Source organism: Mesoplodon bidens, assembly GCF_964165515.1.
Source record: "Mesoplodon bidens genome assembly, chromosome: 12".
Taxonomy (NCBI): Eukaryota; Metazoa; Chordata; class Mammalia; order Artiodactyla; family Ziphiidae; genus Mesoplodon; species Mesoplodon bidens.
The window spans coordinates 46,291,410-46,307,768 of record NC_138168.1 but is presented as its reverse complement, the minus strand read 5'-3'; the positions used below and the strand labels follow the sequence as shown (position 1 = coordinate 46,307,768).

The following is a 16,359-nucleotide window of genomic DNA, read 5'->3' as shown; positions in this document are numbered from 1 at the left end:
TCATTCATAAAGGCACTAGAGAGGGCTCCTTGCCTTGAACGTGTGGGTCTGTAACACCGTCAGGGACAGTGTTAGTATAAGAGGGCATCCGATCCCTTATGAGATGTGAAAGTTAAAACAATACTCGCAAATGTGGGTGGACTTTTCTGCCTGAATTATTTGGCTTTATCATATATGCCTGTCTTTCTCCTCAACGTTGCTTTCAGTGCTTTAAGGCCAGGAACAGGGTCTGTGCATCCCTGTGACCTCCTTTGACTCTTCCCTCCATCCCTAGAAGATAAAAACACCCAGTGAGTGATGCAGGGAGACAGTGGGCAAGTGGAAGTATCATCCTCCTGTGCTTTGTCTTCCACACGGTGGAGCTTAGGATTGTTTTTAAATTCTGAACTGAAGGGAATCTGTTAACCGAGTGTTAAATGAGGATAGGCATGGCCTTACAGGCTCTGTTTTAAGCCAGTCTCCTTTCTAATTGTTCAAAGAAATCTTTGAAACGTTTTGCCCTTTGTCAAATGAGACCTGCTGCTTTGCATGGTCAGACCTTCTGCGTGCCACCCCTCCTGCAGGAAGTCCCACTTGGGATGGGGTGGACAGTCAAGCCCCCTCTCTCCCTCCAGTTCTTGAATAGTCCCCGGCACATCTGTTCCCTTGGAACTACCAACACAGCAAAACGGCAGCTTGGTGAAACGCAGAACCCATGGTGTGCGTTCTTCAGGCCACATTAGGCACTTTGGGGTGTGTGGAAATCAAAATGAGAATCCAGAGAGCAGAGAAATGGGATGTAGTTGTTATCAGTTGCTGCGTAACAAATTATCACAAAACTTTGCAGCTTTAAAAGGATGCACGTTTACTGTCCCACAGTTTCTGTGGGTCAGAAATCTAGCAACAACTCAGCCGGGGCCTCTATTTCAGAGTCTCTCACAGGCTGCAGTCAAGGTGTGTTGGCTGGGCTGTGGTCCTCTCGCCGTCCATCAGAGAAGGGTCTGCTGCTGCCAAGTTCACGGCGTGTTGGCAGGACCCAGCTCCTCGTTGGCTGTTGGCCAGAGGCCACCCTCAGTTCTTTGTCGTGTGGGCCTCGCCAGCATGGCAGTTTGCTTCATCAGAGTGATCAAGCCAAAGCGGCAATCCAGAGAGTCTGCTCGGAAGACAGAGGCCACCGTCTTTTGAAGTTGAAGCGTAATCATTCATGGGACATCCCATCACCTTTGCCATGTTCTGTTGGTTAGAAGCAAGTCACTGGGTTCAGCCACACTCAAAGGGAGGGGATTGCACAAGGGCCTGAACACCAGGAGGTGAAAACCCCTGCGGGCTGGCTTAGGACTTCCTCCACATGGTAGGCAGAGTTCTAGGCCAAATGCAACACTGGACGTTCTTCAGTGTTGATGGCAAACCGCTGCAAGGCAGGAAAGGCCACTGTGGCACGTCAGCCAGGTGAGGAAGAGTGAGGACAAGTCATGCGGGGAGGGGTGAGTCCATGGTGGAAGGAGAGCCAGAGAGAGGGAGTCCTGATGGCCTTGGCAGGTGCCAAGGGCAAGACATCCTCTGATGGGGTGAACATGTACGGAGAGGGTCTTCTCAGTGCCCGGGCTGCAGAAGGAGTTTCCTGTTACATTCCGTGTCCTGTTATGCCGAGGGAAAGCGTAGTCCATTTTACCCAGACCTGATGCGGGCTCCTGCACGGAGGAGAACGTGTGGGGTAAAGAGCGTCTGTCATTGCTGCAGAGCCCTGCAAATCTGAAGTACAATGTTGCTGCTGCCCCTTGGTTGTGGCCGTGATATCAATATCCATCTCTTCCCAAGGACTCATTCCAAGTGTACAGAGAGAAGTCCTTCAACTCTGGGTTTTAGTTGGATCAAATAATGCTTCCCCTACAAAGACCAAGACATAAATTCAGCTTGTGACTCTAGTTTCACACAATTACAACACTGTGTCATGTTATCAGCACTGATTAGAGGTAAATTTCGAGAATGAGGTTTTAGTGAAGATTTAATTTCTTGGAATTAATTTCCCCTGGTGTAATAATCTCTCCCGTTTTGATTTTGTTTTTGTCAGGAGTGACCCTGTTTGTGGCCCTTTACGATTATGAAGCACGGACGGAAGATGACCTGAGTTTTCACAAAGGAGAAAAATTTCAAATATTGAACAGCTCGTAAGTTTGGAGAGGGAGAGGGAAGCATGCATTCCTTTCAGACTGGGCCACAATTCTTGTGCTAGCAGTCTGCACCTTTTCAGGTCTCTGAAATGCTAAGAGAACACTTACTAATCAATTCATTAATTCTCAGCAACTTAACTTGAGGAAAGAAGAGTTGATGAACCAGTGCAGTATTTTATGGCGCTGTATGTCCAGGGAGCTTTTTGGAAGATATCATAGAAGCTGATGAGAGTCGATGGTTTTGGTTTAAAGGTTGTAAAAGCACCAGCCTCGCCCTCTACAAATCTAGTTTCAGATGATTGGCAGGAGGCTGGCCTAGCCACATTAGCCTCTCTTTGCCTGGAGGTTTTCTTCAAATTTCACATGTTGCCCTAGCCTCATGTAAGGCTGGCAACAAGTTCCATTTTCAAAACTGCTAAATATTCCCATTGGTGAAGCCTGTGGAGGCAATTTTCCATAATGAAAATTTGCAAGTGACTGAAATCTTTGTAAGATGGAAGGAGAAGTGATTTTGCCCACTCGAGAATGACTACAAGCATGCCTTTTCAACGTGGCCAGTAGAAACAGCAGTTAAGCAGGCAATGGGGAAATGTCAAGGGTGAGAATCACTCATTTTTCAAATCCTCCATTTAATACTTCCTTTAGGGAGAGTAAATATGGGTCAGATTTCCCTATAGTTTTTAAATATTATGTCTGTTGGGTTAAGGCAGTGTGCACAGTTGGGGGCCCTCCAGAAAAATCCAGGCTCCAAAGAAAATGGTGGTGTCCCATGTGTGCAAGTCAGGCCCTCTCCCCAACACCTCAAGTTTCCCTCGTGAGCTCCCCCCAGTGGCTGGGAAAGAATGCCACTTGGAGGCTGAGGGCCCACCAGGAAGTTCTCCAGTGCTGCTAGGTCTGGTTACTCTGCCCTCTGCTCTCTGAGCCAACTGGATTTCATGGTGGTGGAAGGGCCCGAAGTCTGGCTCTTCAGCTTTTCCAAGGGCAGGTGAGAGGCAGCCCTGCTCACCCCACCCATCCCAGGAAAGAGGAGTGGTCCTTAGAACAGGGAACTGCCTCAGGCCCTGAAAACTGCCTCCTTGTAGAACCCACCCCTTCCCTAGGATGCCCCCAACTCTCAGGACCACCTTTCAAGGGCAAGAATGGAATTCCTCCCGTAATAGGACAGTGACTCTTCCAGACATCAGAAGGCACTGTCTCCGTAGTTACAGGGTTATTTTTAAATATATTATTGTCATCATGAACAGGGGGGTGGGTGGGATTTTTTTAACTCTTTATTTAAATGCATAGGGTCAAGTGCACGGATCAAAACTGTGCAGGGTGGTGCTCGCACAGTAAGGCCGCTTAACTTAGCAGTTAAAGTGGTACATTTATGTGATACATATTTTACCACAGTTTTTAAAAAGTGTACCATTTGCAGAATTTACACAAACCAAACATGCCTGTGCAACACGCACCCAGATCAAAAAGAACATTACCTGCCCCCCACGAGCCCTCCTCCTGTAGCCAAAGGAATTATTTTAAGCATAGTAAAGAGCTGCCATTTATTGAAGGCTCCTTATGTGCCAGCCATGTGCTAAGCTGCAAAGGTTCTCATTTGCTCTCCACAGCAACTGTCTGAGGTGTGTCTCATAGTCATCTTTTGACATAGGAGGAGCCAGAGGCTCAGGTTAGGGAGCTCCCTGGGTGCACGGAGCTAGCAGGTGGCAAAGCCAAGGGTCAGATGCGGGGATGGCATCCTGAGTGAAGTGTCAGGTTCAGTGTTGGAAAGGCCCACATCAGAGGGGACTGAACTATTGGAGTTACATGAAGGTTTGAAGGGAAATGGGGGAGGGGGGATTTGGCTTTGATCTCTTCCAATTTATGATTCCTTATTGTTAATTTGATGCTCAGATGAATGCTTCTTGTCAGAGTCTACTAACTTTGAATTCCGAAATACACCCTCCTTCCCCTCCCAATTTTATGCAGTATTTCCTAAATGCCAAGGTTGGTTAGAACTTTTCAATCAGTTTGTAACTTCTAAAAGGCAAGAATTAAGGAATAGTAGGAGGTACCATACATGGCTTTTCTTAGGTTTTCTCCACACTGCACATGGATTTACATGTTGGGTTGCAGGGCACTTGGAAAGCCAGTCCTTGCCCAAACCAAATTTGTGACTTCTTCCTTTGTTAATCTGGATAGGATCCAGAGTGGCCTCCGATTGGACTTTTGGAGAAACATTCGAGGAAGACCCGACCTGCCTCAATCTGTATTTCATGATTTGCGTGCATGGCCATTAATGTTTACAGAAGGCTTTTGAACCTCTGACCCTGTTCTGTTAGGAGACAGTATTACAAAGACTTTTTATCCCTTTAATGTTATTCCTTCTTGCCAGTGGAATTTCTCATCCTACGTGCCATTTAAATGCCCCTTTTCAAGGTTATGGCGTGGAAATAGGGTTTTCGTAACAAGCACCATATCCTGAAGTCAAGGGTAATAACAGGGAAGAGAAAATCATGAAGGAAAAACAAAGCAATAGTACAGAACCAGATGGCATGTGTCTCCTTGCCCCTGCCGGTGCCTCTCCCAGCCCCTGGCTCTCATCCCTTGAAAGAGAGGGAGGGACAGGGCTGTGTTCTCCCTGGGGCAGCTGCCACACCTCCTAGTGTGGGTCCGCCTGCTCCTTTCCCTGTCAAGAGGCAGGAACTGGAGGCCACAGCGCTGGCTTTTGTGTGTCACAGTGCAGCATAAACCATGTGATAATGCACGTGTGCCCATGCCCGGAGCCGACGGCACTGCTTCCCACCATGGGGATGGGAGGTCCTTCATGGACCTGGTGTAGGGGCTCAGTGTAGGGAATTTGGACATTATTAAACTTGACCCATTTTGAATATGTGAATTCATCTGTTTTATTCCCTGTTTTCACATTTCATGACTAGTGATGTACCACCTAGAAACAGCAACTCTAAAATATAGTAGACATTTTACACAGCATGGAGTAGTAGTGCTCATTGCCTAGGGTAGTGACTCCTTTAAAGTTCTTTTCATTGTGATAAGAAGAAATCTGGTTTAGAGCCCATCTAAACATTTGACAACATTGTTATGGATATGCCCTATGAGAGTAAGATGGGCAGTGACCAAATTTAGAAAGAATCCAGCATTTATAATAATGCTCCACAGCTCCATAGATCAAGGCTGACTTCTGTTTGCAAATGTCACTTCTTGGCTCCATCGGGGCTCCAGACTCCCAGCTCCTGGGGCCACAAGCCATCCCTGAGCAACTCTGGGAATTGGGAAGAGGCTCTTTTACTCAGTGTTTACATTAGAGCCACAGGGGAAGCTGTTTCGGAAACTTAAAAGCTCTTCTAAACCAGAGGCAGGGCTTAAATCATATATTTGAATCAGAGCAAGATAACAGTTGAAGAAAAATCTCACCAACTCTGAATTAATGAAATAGCTGGACTGTAAGAACTGTTTCAAGGAATGTAGCTTTAATAATACTAATTACTCCTAGTAACTCAAGTAAAGAAAGAAAAAGCACAGTAAAGATCCTATTTTCCTAAATCAAGGTGAATAAATTGTATAGAGTATATTATTTATTTGTAGGTGAATTGGGCTCCTAACGTATTAAACAAATGATTTTTTCATTTGCTTAAAAGGCTTTTTTGATGTCTTGAGTCTGTACCAGCCTGTCTGGACACAACATGTGAGTTTTACTACATAATACATTGTGTCCTTGTCACCCCATACATAGCTCCTTTGATGGAGAAAGTGACCCTGGATGGCCTCAAAAAAGAGAAAAGGATTTTATCTTTCTCAGTTTCTCATGAGTAACTGAAAACCCTTGTGAGATTAATGGAGTCACTTAAGAGAAAATCATGAATTCCTGATACAGGACTTTTGAACAGTCTGATAGTTGGATTCTAATCTGTGCTAAACTATTTAGGTGGCAAGACCAAAATGAGATAGTTAATGCTGGATTTGAAATGGAAATAACTTCATTAATACCATGTCACCTGAATAAGACTGGGCTGTCACAACCTGCAGCAAAGTGCACTGGCTTCCTGCCCCAGACGACATTTCCGTGTACCCCCAAATTGATAGGTGACTTTTTTTTTAAATTTAAATCAATTAGAGCTAACTCAGTGAAGGTTATCTTGCAGTAAAAAAAATAAGCCTCTGCTGCAAGTACTTAATATTTTACTCACTGTTTGGGAGATTTCCCAGGTGTGTGTGTGTGTGTATGTGAGAGAGAGAGAGAGAGGGAGGGAGGGAGAGAGAGAGAGAAAAGAAAAGAAAGGCTGGAGGTGATCGGTACGGTTATTTTTTATGATGAAATGTCTCCATCTAGTGGAATTTCAGAGCAGTAAAAATGTTAACACATTAAAATGAAGATCATGGCTAGAAAGCAATTTCCTTAAACGCCTGCCGTGTTTAAAGAAAAAAGCAAACTTCCACATATGTTCTTAGATAATATACTTATAACTGCATGTATTCTTTTGGAGGATGTAGAAATGAACCCAATACAAACTGTTTAAATGTTAGCATTTTTAATTTCATGATTTGAACCTAAAAGGCAGAGGGACGAGATAGGGGAGCAACACAGGGTAGATTCCACACAGCTGGATGGATCTAGTTCTTAAGTTGGGGGGGTGGGTTCACAGGTGTTCATCTGTACATACGGTCTTTGGTACGTATAAATTATTTCATAATAAAAATCTGGACATAAACTAAATTTAAGGTTATTAATAAGAGACTTTCTGGGGAAAATCATCTCCCTGTTTTGATTGATTTGTTTAAATGTAATAGGGTAACAAAAGAAAGACTGAAAAACCAACTGAAACATAAGTGTTTTAAAGCCTTTGCCAGCGCCCTGTCTCCTTGTGAGCTATTCTGTGCTACTCGTGCCACCTGACGCTTTCCCGCAGCTGCCCCTGTAGCACATGTGGGCTCGTCCGCATTTGTCTGTCGCTGCGTTAAATCCTATATGGAGTCATTGCTCATCGTCACCTCGCTCGGAATCAGTCTTTAGAGGATGGGTCACTGGAGTAAGGCTTGCATTTAATATGGAGGCTGGTTATCCTCTACCTAATTGCATCAGTCTGGGGAGGATCTTGACCAGGGCCAAAAGCCAACATTTCTCTTCCCTGTCTGAGGGCTTTGACACACAGCCCAGCGAAAAAGTGATTTAAAAAAAAAACACAGCAACAAAACAGCTTGGGATTTCTCTTGCTGCCTTCAAGGACCAAAAAAGGAAGGAGAGAAGGTGCTGGGCTTCTGGTGATCAGAAGTCTAGGAGGTCTCCACCTACTCAGGGGCAGTGCATCCTCGCTTCCCCCTTGCACTCCTGACCGCAGGCCGGTGGAGGGCTCTGCAGCACTGTCAGGTCAGAGCTACAGCCCCACATACGTGCTAACCGTTGCTGATGGGAAGAGGCACGCACTCCTCCCCTGCTCTCTGTCACATGCAGCTATGTGAGTCTGAGCATATGAACTCTAACCGTTTAATCTACTCATCTGTTGCAAGCCGAGGGTGGTATTCTAGCCCCCCTTTCACATCCTTCTGCCCGCAGCGCTGAGAGCCCCACAGATGAGCCCATGCTGTCGCTGGAACACCGAGCTACGCAGAGTGGTGGGACTAAGACTCTCATCCCCTTAGCGAGTTTTCATTCTCTGCGTGCACTTGCACGCACACAGATACACCCACCCTTCCTCTCCTACCCTTCAGACTCAGAGCAGCGCTGTCAATACTTGATGAAATAACCTCAGGGAGAAAATGTCTGAGCAAGGCGTAACCTACTGTAGGCTTTATTCTTCTACCCATTTTCTTGAGAGCAAACAAGGCAGGTATTCGAAGCGCCTTCATCTCTTAACCGGCCTCCTAACAGGCTTCCTTTCTTAGGTGATATGCAACTATAATGTCTGTCTGCTGTCCGTCTTTCTGTCTGTCTCTCTCTCTCTCTCTGCCTGCCTCCCTCCCTTTTTTTTCTTTCCTTCTTTCTTTCGAATCATTTAATGGCTGACAAAATAATGCTAAAGCCAGCAGCTTGCATCTCTCCAGAGGTACTAGGATGTTGGTTGCCTCGGGACAGGGGATGAGATAGAGACTGTTAGCCTGATTAGCAGTGCATGCTTTATTTGTTTTTTTCCAGCTTTATGGATATATAACTGGAAATACGACATTGTATAAGTTTAAGGTGTACAGTGTAATGGATTGACACGTGTATTGTGAAATGTTTACTGCAAGAAGGTTAGTTAACACATCTGTCACCTCACATAATTACACTTTTGTTGTTGTTACAATGTTTTTCTTAAGTAGGCGGGGGCTGAGTTCCCTTCCCCTCTATGTAAGTTGGAGACACTTACCAAGCAAAACGCCCTCTCCCCCACCAGAGCCCCCTCATGGCCAGGGTCCTACATTCTGAATTCATAAATAAAGCAAGAGATGAGAGACAAAACTGGCTTCCTCTCTGCACTGACGCAGATTGTAACCGTTTGACCCTCACAGAAGGCTGTGTTGGAGTTTGGAGAAATCTGGTAGTAGAATGAGTAGGAGACAGTCCTATGCTCTTACAACACAGAGTCTGTGACTGCAAAACATTGAAATGGTCGACATACTCACTTCCTTTTCTCTTTGTTCCCTGCAGGGAAGGAGATTGGTGGGAAGCACGCTCCTTGACAACTGGAGAGACTGGTTACATTCCCAGCAATTATGTGGCTCCAGTTGACTCCATCCAGGCAGAAGAGTATGTTTTGTTGTTTTCACTTAACTACTTGCTTTTAAAAGTTAGTTGCCCTGATTAGTGCCATTAACATTGTGTAAGTGGGAGAAGTAGTTCACTAGAGCGATTAAGGGGGGAAAGGATGTGGCACTGCTTGTCTCCCAGGCTCTACGCCATGGTTTTTGCCACATCTGGATAATACTTGTACCCTTATTAACTTAATATTTTTCTTAAAGCCTGCTCAGTTTTTTTGTTTTTTTTTTCGGTACGCGGGCCTCTCACTGTCGTGGCCTCTCCCGTTGCGGAGCACAGGCTCCGGTCGCGCAGGCTCAGTGGCCACGGCTCACGGGCCCAGCCGCTCCGCGGCATGTGGGATCTTCCCGGACCGGGGCACGAACCCACGTTCCCTGCATCGGCAGGCGGACTCTCAACCACTGCGCCACCAGGGAAGCCCAGGCCTGCTCACTTTTAAAAAACATTTATTTTGAGAAGAAACTTTATATTAGTACCTTAAATGGAAACCCAATATTACTTGCCATAGATAGAAATAACCATAAGAAAGTGATGAAATTCTAGCTAGAGCATGTATTATTGCCAACCCAAGGATTTAAGCCTGCAGTCTGCTGAAGAAAAGAGGAGAGGGGTGGGAAGAAGGGAGGGATGGAGAGAGAGAGAGAAAGGGGAGTGTGTAAGTAATTATTAAAAATCAATTTGAGCTTCTTCTCCTCGATGTAATCAGAAATGTTAGAGGGGTGCTGAAAAGACATACTGTCCACACCACAGGTAGGAGTAACTCACATGCAGTGTATCCTACCACTCGGGAAATCCCGTGGTGATGCATGTCCAATGGTCCTTTCCTTTGATGTGAGGTCTCGGGTGGTTTCTTTCATAGCAGATCGTGACTAACAGTTAGCCCAAGGATTTCACTGACAGCAGTTTCGGAAGGTGGTCGATAGGCTGAGGGAATTCTAGAAGGGACAGCCATGGTTCCTCCTCCTGGCCTGTGGGGATTCATTGGCACTTCCAAAGTGGAGAACTGTCAGAATGGCTTCTGTAGCGGCCCTAACCTCTGAACCGAGGGGAAAAGAGGTGGAACAGGATCTCCCAAATATGAGACCCGGGCCTTCCCCCTGACAGCTTGGGGACCTGCCTCTCCTGCTCGGTGGGGCAGGCCTGACTTACCAGAAAGGTAGTTGAGAAAAGTCAGCCACGCAGCCCAAGCTTTGGCTCTGATATTTGATATGCCCTGGGTTTGTTTAAGCACTGCAGGGAGGATTAGACTCCACACCCCAGCCAGATCCCCAATGGGATTGCTCTCTTGTCTTTAATTCCCCTGTATTTCCTCTAAGAAGATCTGTTTTGTTTCCCACTCTCAAATACTCAGTGGTTCTGAGCTCCTTTTTTCCCTCAGTGAGTGTGTTTCATCATCAGTGAATAAAGGAATCCGTACTGAATCTTTTTTTTAGGGCAGATTTGCAAACATCTTTGTGTTCTTTCAGAATAAAAGGTACCACCAAAATGCAGCATTACTTTGACTTAACTGGGATCCTACCCACAATATAGTTAAGTTACATTTATAATGGTCAGGTTTTTTAAGTACTTTGTTTTTAAAGAATAAAATAGCATTTAAAAAATAATACCTATGGTTTTACATATGCAATTAATTACCATTATCTTAAAATAACAATTATTTTAGTACACTCCACTGTTCCAGTGGTTCTCTTTTCATCACTGTTCCTATTTACACTGCATTTTAATTGGGTTATTGATACAAACCCAGAAAGTTATTTCTCACAAATAATTGGTGTAATTCCCTTTATACCACCTAGCACTAGGTTAGGATTGTTGCAATCTTGTGCCTTTAAAAGTCACTGAGGAGCTGGCATGCAGCGTGTCTTTTCTTATCTTCAGGGAAGCTCCTTCATTCACAAAAGAATTTGATAGTGAACACATAATAGCTATGCACAAGTATAATGAATTGAAATTTCATTTTAGAAACTGGATCCTTTCACAGTCAAATATTCTAAAAATTGTTCCTGTGCACAGATTCCGGTGGAACGCTTCCAGGTTCTCCCTGGGGCTCTTGGAGCACCTGCTGCTCGCTCAGCACCTGGTGCAGAAACGTTACCCAAGTGCCAGGCAGTGCTTAGGGCTGGAGGGTACAGGGGGAGGTGAAGATGAATAAGGAAGGTCGGCGGGTGATGTGATGCCTCCTAAAGTGGCACGGGAGTGTCATTACAGGGAGAGTATGAACACGTCTGTGACACTGAGTGTTTTTAAGGACTTGCTGGTTGACTGTACGCAGTAACCTGCCTGCAGCTGTGCTAGAGCTCACGTGCGGCAGGTCACAGCCCCGCCATGCAGCAGTTGCCTTTTATCCATCCCATCCAAGTCCTCACCCCTGCTGGACAGGAAGAAAAGAGAAACAGGCATCCAGGGACAGCAGTCATCTCAAATTAGGGGTAGTCTTGACCATTTTCTTTCAGAGTTCCTGTAAGTAGGAAGTTACTGAAAATACCGTGTCTTTGTTCTTTGTCCATTCTGACGGACGTTTTTTCAGTGCTTGATTAATGATCTTTATAGACACTAAGACTGTGTTTTGTTATTTCCCAAGGGTTGTAATTATGCTCAGAAATCCAGGGTCTTGTAGAGGTGCGTGGGAAGGGTCTCCTGCAGTTGCCATTTCAAAACGAGGTCTTGGGTTTCTCTTTTTATGCATGTGGGTGGCACTTTTAACCCAAACCCACCAGTTCCTGTCATCTCTGGAAGAAAGAAAAATAACCTGCAATTCAAATCTGATCGTTTTTCAGGAGTGAAGGAGATGGATTAGGGATGGAATCAGGAATAGATTGAAAGGGAATTAGATGCGGCTAGGGAAAACTACACAGGGTGCGGTTAAGGATGGAATCGGAGGTGAGGAGGATTCACGGGCAGAGGAGCTGATGCCGTTCCATTTTTGCAAATGAATGTTATAAAACATTTCCTTCCCTTGATCTCATTTAAAGGTGGTACTTTGGAAAACTTGGCCGAAAAGATGCTGAGCGACAGCTTTTGTCCTTTGGAAACCCAAGAGGTACCTTTCTTATCCGTGAGAGTGAAACCACCAAAGGTAAGGTAACGAGTTGAAGAAGTTGGCTTGTCATTCAAATCTGTGGATTAGTCAGAGGGGATGAAAGGCTTAACTCTAATGTACAAGGGTTATTTAAATGGCACGTATCCTCCTTGCCTTGTGAGCAGAGTCCTATGTTCAGTTTCCCCTCCAGGCTCTAGAACTGCAGACAGTTCCAAAAGGACTACAGAGGCTCAAAATCAAGACCTTCCCCCCAGAAACAGGGGCTGGGACCACTTCTCCAGGCATGCAAGATCATAGAATCTTCAGAAGTCCTTTAGAATTAGGATTTTCTGAAACTCTTAGTTCCTCAGGCACCAATCACACAGGTTGTTTTTTGCATTTCTTTTGTTTTTTCCACAACCGAGGACTTCTTTTCCTCCATCTGCTGGCATTCTCATTATGTAACAACTCATTAGAACCCAGTAGAGGAGCTGGGCCAAAGAAAAAGAGCAGTGGCCTTCTAGCTTGATATACCAGACACTAGTTATCTGCTACTGTGAAAAGTGTTCTGAAGCAAGAATTGGAAGCTCAATGCTAGAGAAACAGTCCTTAGATTTCTTCAGTACACGCCACCCCTGCCTCTGTGATGCCCTGTGGGTAATGGAGACTAGGGTAGCAATCTCAGCTGTGAACATCTGTGCTTCCCTTCATCTTGCCCGGGGGGAGTTGGGTCTGTGCCACGTTCACCAGCACAAGTGTACTGAACAGAGTATCACAGGAAAAAATCCAGAGAGCTTTCATTCTCAAGGATAGAATCATTTTATTGCTAATCTTCTGACATTTGCAGGAAAAGGGTGTTTTCTTCCTATGTTACTGAGTGGAAGTGTGTGTGTGTGTCTCCTCTTGATAATTATTAATCAGAATACTCAAGTAAATGAGACCCAAAAAACAAATTGGTACTCAAAATGATTGGAGCTGCTAATGCTTTGCACATTTCCCAGGTGCCTATTCACTTTCTATCCGTGACTGGGATGATATGAAAGGAGACCATGTCAAACATTATAAAATTCGCAAACTTGACAACGGTGGATACTATATTACCACCCGGGCCCAGTTTGAAACACTTCAGCAGCTTGTACAACATTACTCAGGTAACCTGAATTCTAACTGGCTGCTAACCATTTGGATGCTGGAGGGTATGGGTGGGCACAGAGCGGGAAAGGGGAAAGAGGTACGACAAATATATACAAAGGCACTAGGAAAACATTTTTCTTTGCTAGCCCTTCAAGGTGGGGCTTGACCGAATAGGTTCTATCACTGTTTTTTCCTCCATAGTTATTATTAGTTCCATATGTTTGTCAAAAGATTATACCATTCACGTTCCCCAAGTAGAAAGCAATAGGTTAAATTTTAAAAGCTGTTTGTTTTTCTGTTTTCATCTTGAAATCTTTAGAAGTTATCTCTTCCTGTTCCCCTGCAGAATATAATTCAGGAACTGTGGAAGGAAGAGGGTGTGGTCTCCGGGGGAACACTTACACGGGGCCTCCTAGAGGGTGTGCTGTGTTTCTACCATTACTTTACACTCAGCGCTGTAGCGGGAATGGCTGCACATGCATTTCATTGTCATGACTAGATGACTTTCACAATCCATTTATCATGTTCTACTTCCCCACCAATACTTCCATTTCCTAACTAGACTTAGACGTATATGATCCACAGCTCCTAAATCTGTTACAGCTATTGTATTAGATTAAACTTTTAAACAGTAGATCAGTCTCTGTCCTAACACCCAGACATCACCACTAGTCTGTTGTTCCTAGAAACATACAATAATTAGGTATTTAGGTGTGTGATTTGTACATTTTATTAAAGAAGGTGGTTTTATGTGCAGTTGTTAGAATGATTGCTTTTTTTCCTAGATTAGCAAGTCAGTCTCACTATATCAATATGTACACACCAATAGATAGGGATATGCGTGTACAGATAGAGATCTATAGCCTGTTAAACCCAATAGTTTTTTGTATGATCCATATATACATTTTATATTATTCTTCAGGACAATGACAAGACTCCAAAATAGTACATGGCTTGGCTCAGCTATTGCTCTATGCTCATTCATTTAAAAATACCTGTGTATAATTTTTTAGCACCAAAAAAAAGCAGTTTTTTGAAAATGGCAATAAGAAATGTCTATCTATTGATCCTGGGCAGTAATGAACAAATGAAAACATTAATAACACTTGAAGTACTTGTTGATTAGGGCAGGGGGTATCTTTTGTCTATGTGGATTCTAATGAAATACTTGGGAGAAATGGAGCAGAATATCTCCCTGCGCTTAAGTGATATACTCAGAATGCCTGCATGTTGTAAGGATTTTTCAAATGCCTAAATATATTTCATTACAGCCAAACATCAGCTGGATCCCCAGGGTTTGGATCATTTGAAAATATTGTGTTGGAAAGGGCACCTTAATAACATCATAAAGCTGGAAGGAGAGAAGGGATATGAAAAGCAATAGACATTTTTTAATCTCAAAAAAAAAATCCATCTCGAGACGGATTTGTTTTTATATTGGCTTTTCCTCTTCCCTCTTTCTCTCCTTCACACGATAAAACGCCTTTGAAATATTGACACATAAATAATTTCCTGCCTAAATGTCTCAGAACCTGATTCTATCAAAAAAGAAAGGAATAAAAAGGAACTTGCTGCTGGTTCCTGGAGAAAAGGCCGCAACACTACATTTTATTTCCCTGGATTTGAGGGGCCTCTGGTGGGGTACAGCTGGTGGGGCTCTGTCCGCCTCAAGCCAGGCACTCTGCAGCTTTTGTTACTGCCCTGATTCCTTATCCATTGTCACCTTTCTCACCTGACTGATGTTTAACTGGGCATTTAGACAATTTTCCCTTCCACTGCTAGGTTCTAGAAGGCTTTTTCTTTAAAGAGAGAGAGACGAAAAGGGAAAAAATCTTCCAAATAACCTATTAGTGATAACGACTTTTTCCCTTCCTCTTTTTCATAGGAAATAGAGTTCTCTCGCATCCTTGAGTTTCTGCAAATTTTAGTTTGCATTCTCTCTCCTTTCAAACCAGACTCCTAAATTATACATTGGAGACTGTTATAAAGATTTTTTTAAGGGAAAATAATCAAAAAAGCAAGAGTTTCTGACTGGTAGAATAGAGTCAGTTCAAACTGCCAGGGAAGTCACTAGAGAAATATGACCTCTTTTTTCCCTTGCCAGGTATAATCTTCAGCCTTACTAGTTTATAACAGTCTAATGTTCTGTACAAGAATCCTGTACTGAAGTTACAATTTTAAGTATATTCATAGCAAAGAGAATCCCCAAACCCTAGATATTAGACAGGGGCAAAAGACAGTTGTGCTGACACTCTGTGGTCCAGAAGTGCCTTTTGAAATCAGCGGAGGTATTTGCAGAGTTCCGGAAGACATGTTATTAGCACGTTGGGCTGAAAACATTTTTCTTAGTCAGTGAGCACAGAAACCAAAGCGGTCTGTATCTGTATATACATATAGACTCTATTAGACCTGGGGGTACGCAGTCATCCAAATATAAAACGTCCTCTATTCTACCTCCAACGAACGTGTTTCAGCGTGTGGTGTCTAATCTTCCAAGACGTGTGTAGTTCTCTGCTGACATAGCACTGTTTTGAGTAACGCTGTGTGCTGGCTGGGTTTGTGCACCTGTAAGTGTTGTTTCACATGTTTGCTTTTCTTTTCCCCTCCTGCTGCTGTCCCTGCCCCATCAGAGAGAGCCGCAGGCCTCTGCTGTCGCCTAGTAGTTCCCTGTCACAAAGGGATGCCAAGGCTTACCGATCTATCTGTCAAAACCAAAGATGTCTGGGAAATCCCTCGAGAATCCCTGCAGTTGATCAAGAGACTGGGAAATGGGCAGTTTGGGGAAGTATGGATGGGTATGCTGAGACTCAATTACTCTATTTACTAGCTTTCTTGTTTGGGAAGTCCCAAACATCAAAGATGGAAGGTGAAAATAAAGACTTTTTGGCCAAGAAGAAAATGTGAATTACTAATAATTTTGATTTTGATTTCAGAATTCTGGTCAAGATTGGAAAATGGCTCAAATGATACTACTATATGAGCCTCAATTCATAAACCAGTAAATGGTACAAGGAATATTCTAGCCTGCACCAAATGCCTTCATTTCCAACTGCAAATGTTTGTGAAATGAACTCAGTGTCACCGTAAAGGGCACGTCACCTCCCATCTTTCCTAGTGCATGCATGATTATGGATTATAAGGACTGTGTTTTCTTTATTAATTCCCTTTCCTGTAGAGAAAGCTGATGGTTTGTGTTTTAACTTAACTGTGATTGCATCAAGTTGTACCCCACAAACTTCTGGATTGGCTAAAGATGCTTGGGAAGTTGCACGTGATTCCTTGTTTCTGGAGAAGAAGCTGGGTCAGGGGTGTTTCGCTGAAGTGTG

General features: G+C 44.0%; 1 protein-coding gene across 3 annotated transcripts in view; it reads left to right on the top strand.

The window, feature by feature from the left end:
- Positions 1-16,359, top strand: part of FYN (FYN proto-oncogene, Src family tyrosine kinase) — a 211,908-nt gene that overhangs the window by 158,565 nt on the left and 36,984 nt on the right. For all 3 annotated transcript variants that reach the window (XM_081251240.1, XM_081251239.1, XM_081251238.1), the window contains 5 exons: positions 2,051-2,147; positions 8,773-8,871; positions 11,853-11,956; positions 12,901-13,050; positions 15,664-15,828. In XM_081251240.1, coding sequence (XP_081107366.1) covers positions 2,051-2,147; positions 8,773-8,871; positions 11,853-11,956; positions 12,901-13,050; positions 15,664-15,828 — 615 coding nt within the window. The remainder of the gene's footprint in view (positions 1-2,050; positions 2,148-8,772; positions 8,872-11,852; positions 11,957-12,900; positions 13,051-15,663; positions 15,829-16,359) is intronic.